The sequence below is a fragment of the Oryza glaberrima genome, chromosome 1, assembly GCF_000147395.1.
Source record: "Oryza glaberrima chromosome 1, OglaRS2, whole genome shotgun sequence".
Taxonomy (NCBI): domain Eukaryota; kingdom Viridiplantae; phylum Streptophyta; class Magnoliopsida; order Poales; family Poaceae; genus Oryza; species Oryza glaberrima.
Genome location: NC_068326.1, coordinates 1,683,338 through 1,695,524, shown reverse-complemented (window position 1 = coordinate 1,695,524; position 12,187 = coordinate 1,683,338). Strand labels below are relative to the sequence as shown.

The window sequence follows — 12,187 nt, the reverse complement described above, 5'->3', positions numbered from 1 at the left end:
CAAAATCGTACAGCAGAGCGTGTAATCTCGCAGAATGCAACAATGCCAACACCAAGCTCTCCTCCTCTATGGCTCTTCCTGTTCCTATGCAACCTCATCGGCACCACCCCTGCAGCCGCAGAGATGATCCCGAACACCACCACGCCGTCGTGCCCGTCGTACCGGTGCGGCCACGCCGTCGACATCCGGTATCCGTTCTGGATCGACGACAACACGAGCGGCGGCGGCGCCTACTACTGCGGGTACCCGAGCCTGCGCCTGGAGTGCCGCCGCGACACGCCGGTGCTGGCGCTCCCGTCGGGGGAGTACGCCGTGAAGCACATCCTGTACGGCGACAGGACGGTGTCCCTGTTCGACCTCGGCGTGTTCTCCCGGTCGAACACCTGCCCGCTCGTCGGCCGCAACCTGTCCCTCCCGGCGGGGTCGCCGCTGTCGCTGACGGACAGGGACGCCAACCTCACCTTCTTCATCCACTGCTCCTTCATGGGCATGCCGGCCCACCTGGTGGCCTGCCTGGAGGGCGACGGCCGCCACCACTCCTACGTCTTCCGCGACGGCGACGACCGCACGCCGTACGGGTACGCGGCGCTGTGCCAGGACGTCGTCGGCATGCCGGTGCTCAGGCGGTCCCTCCTCGGAGGGAATTACAGCAGCCCGCTCGACGCCGCCGTCGTGCCGGCGCTCAACATGGGGTTCGAGCTCGGCTGGAGGCCACGGGAGGGCCGCGAGTGCGGCGACTGCGAGAAGGCCGGCGGCTGGTGCGGCCACCGCCGGCGCGCGGCGCACGAGCCCTGGACCTTCGCGTGCTTCCGGACCGTGACAACCACCGCGCGGGCTGATACGAAATCTCCAGGTACGCAACTCGAGTACACGTATGCATTGTTTGTTCCGTTTCGTGATGTTTTGGGCCGGCCCAAGAACGGCCAGGGTTTTCCCCAGCCCATAAATGATAAATCCCGTGACGTAGTATACTCCTCTGTCGCCCAACCTTTATTACGAAATTTCACGCGTAAAGTGACGCGATCAGGGGACCAGGTGCAGTTAACCATAACCTGATTTGGTAAGCCGACATGGATCGGTAAAACTTATTCTGGATGGACTGGATTTGTTGGAAGAAGAAAAATAGTACGCGTCGTACCGTCGTTTCTACCGATGTGCGCTTCTCTAGTGGAGTAGTGCGCTCAACCCAAATCGCAACGCGGATGTGCAGAAACTTAGCAGCCAAGTACGTACACTACTACGCGGTCTCATACTCTCGTCTGGCGTGATTCTCAAAGAAAAAAAAAAGGACACAATTCAGAATGCGTAACAAAAATCCACACGCACATACTACGTAGTAACACGTAGAATAATCCAGCTGAGAGTTCTTGAGACCATATTTTCTCCAGCGACGTGAGACTGCTAGTCTGCTACTGCTTAGTCATCATCATTTCAGTTAGAACGAATTGAAGGACCGTTATTTTTCTCGCGTCGGATGGGTACCCCCGAATTTTCCAAAACCAAGTCTGAATCGAATAGGTCTCCACCGTTGGTAGTCCTAATCCTCTGCGGTCACTGGAAGGTGGGCCCGATTTAGCGAGGACCCCACATGTTGGTGAGCTGCCACTGTGCCACTGGGCGGCACTCGCTGATGTCCACATCAGTGACCAATAAGCAGCATCAGCTACCGGAGAAGAATGGTCCAACAAGGAGACTGAGGAATGGTCAACACATTCGGCAAGCAACATGTTTCGCGCTGCCTGCCTGACCAATCCGTTATCTTCTTCCCCGATGCATGATCTGTTCCTCGCCTTCTTCGTCTCGCCCAAATCTGCTGCGTGTCGATCGAGCACTAGTACACCGTAGTCTCTCGATCGCTTCCACTGCAGCATGCATCCGTTTCGTGCTCCTGCAACTGCCATGATCTGTTTAGCCATGCTACTGCTGATCACTCTCCCAATAGCTAGCTCCACCGTTGATGCCATAAACAAGACCACCACCATATCGCCGTTCTGCGAGCCGGCGAGGTGCGGGAACCTTACCATCGGCTATCCATTCTGGCTCGCCGGCAAGCATCCGCCGGAGTGTGGCTACCGAGCTTTTCAGGTCACGTGCGACCATAGAAATGCTTCCCTCAAGAACGGCATCTGGACGTACCAAATCCAGCGCATCTTCTACCACAACAGCTCCTTCATGGTCACCAACGAGCAGCTGACGGACGGCCAGTGCGTCATCGAGAGTTTTGTCAACGCCTCCTCCGACCTCGGCCTCACGCAGTTCAAGATTAGCCCCATAAACCGGGAGCTCGTCTTCCTCTACAACTGCAGCCAGAGTCGATTATTGCAGCTTCCAATCTCTTGGGCGCCCGTGAGTTGTGCGAAAAATGATTCGTCCAACTCGTATGCCTGGCTTGCGGGGAAGTACAAGCCTGACGACGATTTCAGACAACTGCCGGGGAACTGCACGGTGTCAATGATCCCGGTGCTGGGGTACGACGGTGCGGTGGCGAAGAACTACGAGCGGCTCATCAAGGGTGGGTTTCTTCTCGACTACACGGCCGCGGCGGGGCCGGACGACTGCGAAGATTGCTCGAGGAGCGGCGGCTGGTGTCGGGTGAATGTCACCTACGATGAGATGGAGTGCCAATGCCCCGAAGGCCTGACGTCCTCCGGATTCACGTGTGGTAAGTTCGTTTCCGCTTACGATCCCATTTCTTCCCCGTTCCGTTTTTTTTCATCAGCATTCCCTTCGTTTTTGTTTTGCGGTGATTTCGATTCGCTAGCCCTAACGAGATGGAATGATAGATGATCATATCGACAAATCGTACCCTTGTTGGGAGAAAAATGGTTGTTCACGGGCGAAGAGTCATGATTTACCAACCCAATTAGCTGACCATCTACAGTTACATAGGCTATCCAAGACTAACAAAACATCGACTTGGCCAGCGAATCATATTAGAAAACGATAGACAAATAAACGATAAAAAACAATAGATCAATAACAGAAGACACGAGATTTAATGTGGAAAACCCTCCCAAAACAGGAGAGAAAAAACCACGGGCGCCAGCCAACAAAATATCTTCACTATATCGGGGTGACCGGGTGAGGTTACAACACCGCATGACGGCTTACAAGAGGTATATATATGAAGTGGAACCCTAAAAGGTATGACGATCCGTACCGCGGGGACTCCGCCCCCGCACCCCTAGGCGTCCCTAGGTGCACAACCTAATGGGCCAGCTTCAGCCTCCGCTTCGCTCCGGTTTCTACTAGGCCGGAGCTTCACTCTTGCAGAAGCTGGCCTTTATTAAGTACAAATGAATTTGGATCATAACTCAACAAATCATATACAGAGAGAAAGAAAGAGCATCATTTTTCACGCACAAGTTTCCTGAACTATTAGACGTTGTATTTTTAAAAAAACTTTATATAAAAAAGTTGTTTTAAAAAACCATATTAATGGATTTTTCAAGTTTAAAATAAGCATATTTAATTAATTATGTATTAATAGTTTACCTTGTTTTACTTATCTTCTCAATTTTCTCCATCCCTCTTGTCAATACACTTAGCTCAATCAATATTATCAGTGGTGTTGCATCGGTTAGTGTTCAGGAAAAGCTATCCTTATTCTCGGAACCTAACTCGGTTTTCTGAATAAGTGAATAATAACCACGTGCAATTCTACAGTCAATGGGAAGCATTATTATAGTGTTCACCTTTATGTCATCCATCAACGTGGTAGAACTCAATTTGAGATGCTAAAATTCTGGAGGGACGTTAGAGTACTCATTAGCCAAATGATTTTATCAGCTCTACTTTTTTTTTATCGAGAAAAAATGTCAGTAGGACTGATGGCACTTTTTACCATTGAGGGAGTTCATGTGGCAACGTTGAGTCAATGACAAAGATTGCTATTCTTGTCTAACACTCCTAGGGGTTAAGTAGCCTAAATCATTGACACACTTTAGCCCATAAAAAGTAACTATCACCATGGTTTCTATATATACCAGCACCAAACCTTTGGTTAGGACAAGAATAAATCTTGACACAAAAATTACTACAAATTAAATATGTCTCAATATTTTATTTAGTTAAAGTATTGTTAACATTTTATAATACATACATCCATAAATATGGTATAGCTTAGTTTGGATGCTAAAATATGGTATATTTTCCCTATATTCATGGGTTTGTTGGAACCATGCCACCCTAATTTTGCAAAATTTAAGATATGACACCTGTATCTCAATGACATGTGGGACCCACATGAGTCAATGACATGTGGGTGAGGGTGGTATATCACAAATTTTGTAAAATTTATGTGGCATGGTTCAAATTTTCCCAGATAGGTCTAATGCATGGACAGCAGTGCGTGTCACCAACACAAATATATTGCTTTCGGTCCAACGAGCAATGTTTCGGCCTAGAAAGAAATGTACATGAAAAGTTTATACATAATTTTTTTATTCATATAGAACTTTATAAATGAAATTTTTTTGCATATATAGAAACATTTTGGTACCTGAATTTTTTGCAAATGAATTTGAAAAGAACTTAACATGTGTCTATAGTCCACATATAAAGAACATCACTATGGTTGTTTTATTAGTGCCCCGAACTTCATGTGGTTGGGAGCGGGCTAAAGTAAGAATCTTATCACACATGTGGTTCTATATTTTATTTTACATATCATTAACATTTTATAATATGTATCCGACCAATTTAATTTTACCAACCAATAATATCCCTAGAAACTTGACGGACTACAAATTAACGCAATCAAAATGTTCTCTCTATCCAACAATAATATATAAAAACTCCATCTTTTTCAGCTGTCGTTCAAATCATAAGATGTTTAGTAAGTATTTTACAAGTACAATAATACTATAACGCTCCGCTTTTCGTGAGACGTTAAAAACTAATTCGGTAAAATCCTAATTGTGAAAACTTTCGTTCTTTGTGTGCGAGTCTAAGTTATGCCAAGGATCTCAATTCAAATCCTGCTGTTCCCTCTCATCGAAATCAAAATCCTCCACCTCAAATTCATCTTCCGATTCAAGTCTCCGAAATCCAATTCCGTCCTTGAATCCCTTGCCAATATTCCTCTCGGTTCCGAGAATACCAAATCCCCATTTTGAATCCCTTCGTCGACTCCTCCCTCTCATCCGAAGTCCAAGTCAAATTCCAAATTCAAATTCCCTCCAATTCAACTTCTCTATCAAATTCCGTTATGCCTCCCTCTATTTTTTGTGGGCCGAATTCCTCTCCCTCGGCCCATCCCTCCTCTCAGCTGTGTCCCCCTCCTCTTCGCGCGTGCGTTGCACGCGCCCCAGCCGAGCCGAGAGAGAGCGGCTCTCTCTCTCTCTCTCTCTCTCACTCGCTCGCTCGCTCTCGCTCCTCACCGCGCCAGCGCCACCGCCATCGCCGCTCAAATCCGCACCGCCTTCGCTCGTTTCCGCGCGCTCGCGCATGCCCGACCGCTCGGTCGCCGCCGCGTCAAACCCTGGCGCGCGCTGCCGCTCCACGCCACTAGCCGCCAAAGCTTGGAGGCAGAAAAAGCTCGCCTGTCTACCGCATCCTCCCAAAACGGCATGGAACAAAACCCATTTTCACCGCCTCTTCCTCCCTTTTTCCCTCCCGGGCTCGACCTCCTCTCTCCACCCCTTGCCTCTCTACGCGCAGAGGCAGAGCGCCGCTGACGCCGTGCGCCAGCTCGCCGCCCTCACCTTGACCGCACCCCCCCATGCCGCGCCAGCTCGGCATCCACTCACCGCGGCTTCCTTCTCCTCAAAGCCTCCCCAAACCGACTTCGCCCCCTCTATAAAGCCCAAGCTGAGCCTCCCCATCTCATTCTCTCTCTGGTTCTCTCTTCCACCGCCGCCGTGTCTTTGTTGCCGCCCCGCCCTGCAGTCGCCCTCGTCGTCCATCGCCAAAGCACCTGGGAGACTGGTGTGTGCGAGGACACGAGATGAGGACTTCGGGCATCCTCATCCTTCCTCTTCCCCGACCCGAGGCCGGAGCGATCACGCCCCGCGCAGTTGGCCACCGTCACTGCGCCCCTTCACCGCACGGTAGTGCGCTCCCCGTTCTCCCTCCTCGCTCTTCCTTCTCCCCTTATCTTTCGGTAGAAGCTTGTGTAGCCTCCTCGTAGCTAGCTGGCGCCGCCCCGAGCCTCGCCGCTGCTCACAGAAAGCTCGCCGCCATCGCCGGCCTCCCTTGTTGTTGCTCCGCCTAATCCGGCGTTTGAAATGGACTCCGGTGGCCGCGTAGATGCTCTAGTCCGGAGGAATCGAACTCTCGTCGCATCGTCGCCGTTTCCCTCTTTTGCCGCCGCCGGCAAGCGCCGCCGCGATTCTTCGTCGCCGGCCTCCTCACGGTGAATCCGAGCCGTTGGCTCGCCTCCTCTCGCGCCCCTCTTCACTCCGGTGTCCTCCCCTTTCCTTGAATTCCCGTGTGCTGCCCCCGCGAATGTCGCCGCCGTCCGCCGTCCATCTCGGCCTCCCCTTTCTTCCTCCTTCTGCCAGCCCGCGTGGCATGCCACGAAGACACCACGTCGGCACCACCTCGGCACGACCGAGTCAACCGACCCGGTCGGCCCCTCCCTCCGTCCTCCCTCCTGTGCGTGCGGTCCATAGCAAGCCGAGCGACTACAAGTGGGCCCGCCGCACTCCCATCCACACCGGCGCACCGCCCATGCGCCATTCCCCCCCCCCGAACCCTAGCGCCGCCTTGCGTGCGCCCATCCCTCCGTGAGCCGCGTCACCGACAAGCGGGCCCCACCCGGGACCCCGCGAGGTGCACTCGGTCCACCGGACCGCTCCCTCTCTCCCGCGCGCCCCTTTTCACCGCCTCCTCCCGCCCGCGCCGGCCCATTTGGTTCGGCCGAGCCGCAATAGCCTTCGGGCTGCGCCCTAGCCGCCCGAGGAAGTCTAAATGACATCCCTCCTTCATTTTCTCTTCCAAGGGATTTGATAAATCCTTTTTCCTATGTTCCATAAATCAATTCCTTATTTCAAAATTCCATAAACCATTTCCTTTGGTCCCGCACATCAGTGACTGCCAATAATATTCTTGAGAATATAATTTCTATAAATTCCATAAACCATTTCTCCTATCCCAGAAATTCCAATTAAGCTTCCGAAATTCATATCTTCTCAACCGTTCATCCGATCACCCCCGTTCAACCTCCAGTGATTCCGTAAAATTGAGATCTATTTAATGGCACTATTTATTAGTCTAAATAGGATCTTTATTTGGTCTTTTGTTTAGGTTTTGATGGTTGGGTTGCGGATTTCATCAATCAAGGTTTTCTCGAAGATTCGTGAAGCTTCGCGAAGACCTTGAGCAAGGCAAGTCACTCTTTGACCAACTGCTCCTATAATTGGAAAATCATTATTATTTTGTTTGCAACTTGCATTGTTAGAATCACACACTTAACTTGCTTGGCCTCAGTTTGCGTGCCAAACCGACGGACCTACCCAATAGTCGCACTATTTTCCTGTAGGTTGTACTACCCTGATTCCTTATCGCTCCACCCTTGTGGTACTTCGGTATCCGTGCTCTCTGAGCGCGTATACCAAATATCCCACATACACCGTTGATTGTCGATAATTTGGGAAATGGGTTTGAGAAGCCTTGAAAACCCGACATGTGGTGTCGGGGTGTTTGAAAATAAAATGAATTGTGAAAACTCGCGATGCAGGGGTAGTGCCTATGTGGCACTATCCCGTATTCGCATATAAGGACCGATTCCTATGGGAAACTCATCGAACATAATCAAAGTGCAACCACAAGGTGGAATGGGACACCCTGGCTAAGTAATTAGTCGGTTCAGGGAAACCTCGCATGCCAATAGTCGGAGAACGCCGGGGCGGGGTCGGTTGGAGCCAAACCGGGTTCCTGGTAAGCAAGAACGAGAAGTTTGCTAAATTACCGATCGAGGTGGTTGGAGTTTGATTTGTGAAAACTAAAATGGCCTATATTTATGTGAGTATTTGATCCTTCTATGTGGCATGAGGTATCCCTGGGTTGGCTTCGGAAAGGCCTTGTAGCGAATCTCCCTTTTTCCGCCGTGCGTCATGAACACGGGTCAGGCAATGGGAGCAAGTTCGTGTCTTGTGGGTAAAGTGTACCCCTCTACAGAGGTTAACTATCTGTTCGAACAACCGTGCCCACGGTCATGGGCGGATGTGAGGTGGTTCCCGTTGCATAGATTTGTTTGCCTGTGCTTTGTGAAAAGTTGTTGTGGATTGGGAATCGTAACCAGAATCAGCCTATGTGGCAGATGGATGACCTGGGTGGTCAGAAACGAATATGTGTGATTCGGGATGTCTGCGGGCATCATAGACTAGGCTTCCCGAGTGGAAGTGGATTGCTTTGCTGCAGGGCAGCTGGACTCTGGGAGTCCGCAAAAATGAAAAAGGCTATGGGAGCCGCCTAATCAAGTGAAATGGCTCTGGGAGCCGATAAGTAATGATCTGATCCGGGAGGTCGGTATATTACCATTTGAGTTGTTGAAAAGCATCTCTTAAGTCGAATTGAGACGCAAGTCTCCTTTTGACTCAAAGTTAAAAAGAAACAAATCACTTAGTGATTTCAAAATGATTTCAAACAAAGGATTTGCAAAACAACCTTGCCTCTCTTCCAAGCTCTCATTAAGCACCTAAATTCCCATGACTTGCTGAGTACGAAAGTAGTTACCCTTGCTCTATATAAATATATATATAGTTCCTCTGCCCTGAAGTTGAAGATGAAGTAAAGTGAAGATTAGGGTTTCGTCCTGGTTCCCAGCCGTTGCCTGTGGTGTTGGGTGTTAGTTCGTTGGTTCCGCTGCTGCTGCTGCTGTTAGTGTTTCCTCATCCATGTTGTCTGTTGCATTCTCGGGTTGTTCTGAGCTGCAACCTAAGTTAAGGTAAATAAGTCATCTATTTATTTTAAGGATTGCAATGATTCATATTTGTCACCGTGGGTACCAGCGCTATGTCCTGGGACTGGTACTGAGATCGCGGTTTCGTAGGAAGCGGTTCATGCCGTTTTTCCTACGACACGTTCCAGTCAGGTGTCGTTGTACGGCGGTGCCGGATTGGGGTGTGACAGAGATGGTATCAGAGCCAACTCTCGCGGTTTGACGGGCGCGTGTATCGCAGTTGCGCAGGCATGATGTGCATGGCTGGTGTGGACCCGAAGTGGTCACACAGCATGGCACATGCGCTGGCACTGGACGCACGGACGTGGCCAAGAGGGGACGTTCCTGGCCTGGGGTTGATCGACGGGGGCGTCGATCTCTCTTAAGGGGGTGAGGGTGCAACATCCCGGCCCAGGGCTTAATAGGATTAATAGAATACTCATATCAACAAGTTGTAACTTCTTTTCCGGAAGCCGATTTCCAAAGAACTCCAGCATTAAGCGTGCTTGGCAGGGGGTGAGGGCAATCTATGACCTATGAAAGCTATCAGATGTAAGTGAGCCCGGTCTGGGGGAAGGCGGGACGTTATAGATACTTCAAAAAAGTGCTTTCGCACTAGTATATTATTTTTGTACCGCCTTCGCTCCATAATAAGTGCATTTTTCAGGGTTTTAAATCTCCTGCTAAACTGCCGCTATCTCCCACTATAGCTCCATTTAGCCCGCCCGGTCTGGGAGAAGGCGGGACGTTACAAATACTTCAAAAAAGTGCTTTCGCACTAGTATATTATTTTTGTACCACCTTCGCTCCATAATAAGTGCATTTTTCAGGGTTTTAAATCTCCTGCTAAACTGCCGCTATCTCCCACTATAGCTCCATTTAGCCCGCTATAGCTATTTGAGAAGCTAACCGCTAAATACCTTAGCCCGCTATTTAAAGCATTGATTTTTAGAATTCAAACGTCTCATAAAATAGTGTTGTTCTAGATTATTAGTTGTCTTATCAATCACATCTTGTTCGGATTTCTTCCTATTTTAACCCCAACACCCTCAACTCCCAATCACTCCCCTATTTAGGTTGTTTTCGTTGTTGTGTGTTGGGAACACATTTCCAGCATACGGAAAATGGTGCGGTCCATTAGCGCGTGATTATTTAAGTATTAACTAGTTATTTTTTTCAAAAATGGAACAATATGATTTAAGCAACTTTCGTATAGAAACTTTTTTTAAAAAAAAAACACACTATTTAGCAGTTTGGAAAGCATGCGTGTGGAACACGAAGGAGTTGAGTTGGGAAATTTGGGGAAAGAACTCAGCCTTAATGATGAACATAAAGGTCAATTTTCTTCCAGATATTTTGATTTCTAAATGCTAGAAATGCACTTATTATGGTACGCAGATGTAGTACTCCCTCTTTCCCTAAATGTTTGACGCTGTTGACTTTTTTAAACATGTTTGACCGTTCGTCTTATTCAAAAACTTTTATGAAATGTGTAAAACTATATATATACATAAAAGTATATTTATCAATAAATCAAATGATAGGAAAAGAATTAATAATTACTTAAATTTTTTTAATAAGACGGACGGTAAAACATTTTTTAAAAAAGTCAACGGCGTCAAATATTTTGGGATGGAGGGAGTAGTTACGTTGTTGGTAGAATACATCATGTTACTCCTAGACAAATGTTTCGAGTTTAATTTTTTAAGACTTCATAAAAAACCCTATAGAGCTAAAATAAAAAAAGAAAAGGGGAAAACTCTACGGATCTTCCCACAATTACCCATTTTGCTCCTGCCAAAGCCGTCGCCAGTCGCCACCTCCATGAGTTTAATTAGACCTCTGATTCTCTGAATACTCTCTGCATTTTTTTTACACATTCCCCTTGGTCGGCAAGCATCAATTGTCAGCTGAGCAATGCTTGTAAAAGATGCTGGCTGAATTGATCGAAATCATTTTGTTGAAAACAAAAAGGATCAAAACTAGATTCTTGCCTGCTGACCAGTGACCACGTAGTGTGTAAGTGGAACGTGATAGAAAGTGTCAAATGTCAGAAAATCGGCACTTTTCTTGGACCGCTACCTCATCGATCATATTCATCCCTGCATTCAACTTGATTCCGAGTCCAACCTTAAGATGATAAAATCCCATAAATAAACATTTATACTTCTTTTTGGGTATCGATACACATACACCGTAAAAGAAAATGTTTCAAAACACCTAGCTAGTACTGGTGCTCCTGGCTGTATTCGCCACCGCGACGCACGCGCAGCTGGTCGGCGAGAGCTGCGCGCCGGCGGCATGCGGCAACCTGACCATCAAGTACCCGTTCTGGCTGCGCGGCCGGCAGCCTGCCTACTGCGGCCACCCTACCTTCGCCGTCACCTGCGACGACGACGACGACCCCACCGGCGCGACCGCGTCGCCGCCCAGCCTGAACGGTTCCTACCTCCGCGTCCTCGCCATCCACTACGGCAATAGCTCCGTCGTGGCCTACCATGCCAACCTGGTCGAGAGCTCCGCCTGCCGCGCCACCCGGTTCAACATGTCCAGCAGCCTCGCGCTCTCGCTGCTCGCCGTCAGCGGCGCCAACGCGGGGCTCCTCTTCTCCGCGAACTGCTCGCGGACGCCGCCGACGGGATCGCTCCCGGTGAACTGCACCGGTTTCAGCGGCGGCGGCGAGTGGTTCCTGTCCCTGGACCGGATGTACGATCCCGGCGGCCCCGCGCGGGCGGTGGACACGGTGGGTTGCCAGTACTCGGTGGTGCCCGTGTTGCCATGGTCGGAGCTGAGATCGGCGCGTGACTACGCGGGGCTCGTGAGGCGCGGGTTTCTGCTCGAGTGGACGGCGGTGCCGGGCGACTGCGCGGCGTGCAACGCCAGCGGCGGGGAGTGCCGCTACGACGCCGGCGCCATGGAGTTCGGGTGCTTCTGCCCCGGCGGCCGCCTGCAGCCGGCGACATGCGGTGAGTGATTTGTCCCGCGACTCGTTGAAGCCTCTGCATTTCTTTTCGCCGCGCATGCAGCCGAAAAATCATCTGCTCGTAGCAGCCGAAATGAGTAGACTATGATCAGTTATTCAGTTTGACCATTTCAGCTCAACCGTTGATAAAACATACCGAATCAGTTTGACTAGCATTGTCAACTGGGGAGTGCCAATAGTACGCACACACGTGTCATTAGTATAAATTCAAAAAGGAACTAAAAATAATCGACGTGTTAGTGATGGATTCAGATTATATATTCCTCGAAAACTCTTTTTTAGTGGTAGGTTACTTGTAGGCCGGGAGAACCAACCCACAC

At 49.6% G+C, this 12,187-nt stretch overlaps 1 protein-coding gene and 2 pseudogenes across 1 annotated transcript; all 3 read left to right on the top strand.

Annotated features, from left to right (window-relative positions):
* Positions 1-14: 14 nt before the first annotated feature.
* LOC127770877 (LEAF RUST 10 DISEASE-RESISTANCE LOCUS RECEPTOR-LIKE PROTEIN KINASE-like 2.1) lies at positions 15-899 on the top strand (annotated as a pseudogene).
* A 703-nt stretch (positions 900-1,602) lies between these two features.
* Positions 1,603-7,991, top strand: LOC127770867 (LEAF RUST 10 DISEASE-RESISTANCE LOCUS RECEPTOR-LIKE PROTEIN KINASE-like 1.2; annotated as a pseudogene).
* A 1,086-nt stretch (positions 7,992-9,077) lies between these two features.
* Positions 9,078-11,858, top strand: LOC127783512 (LEAF RUST 10 DISEASE-RESISTANCE LOCUS RECEPTOR-LIKE PROTEIN KINASE-like 1.2). The gene is made up of 2 exons (XM_052310700.1): positions 9,078-9,101; positions 11,109-11,858. The coding sequence occupies exons 1-2, from the start codon at positions 9,078-9,080 to the stop codon at positions 11,856-11,858; spliced, it is 774 nt and encodes a 257-aa protein (XP_052166660.1).
* Positions 11,859-12,187: the final 329 nt, after the last annotated feature.

What these genes read in the sequence shown, in the direction of transcription:
- LOC127783512 (XM_052310700.1), top strand. Translation starts at nt 9,078, where the DNA reads ATGGTATCAGAGCCAACTCTCGCG. An exon ending in TATCAGAGCCAACTCTCGCG is followed by an intron (nt 9,102 to 11,108) that starts GTTTGACGGGCG and finishes CAAAACACCTAG; the next exon opens with CTAGTACTGGTGCTCCTGGC.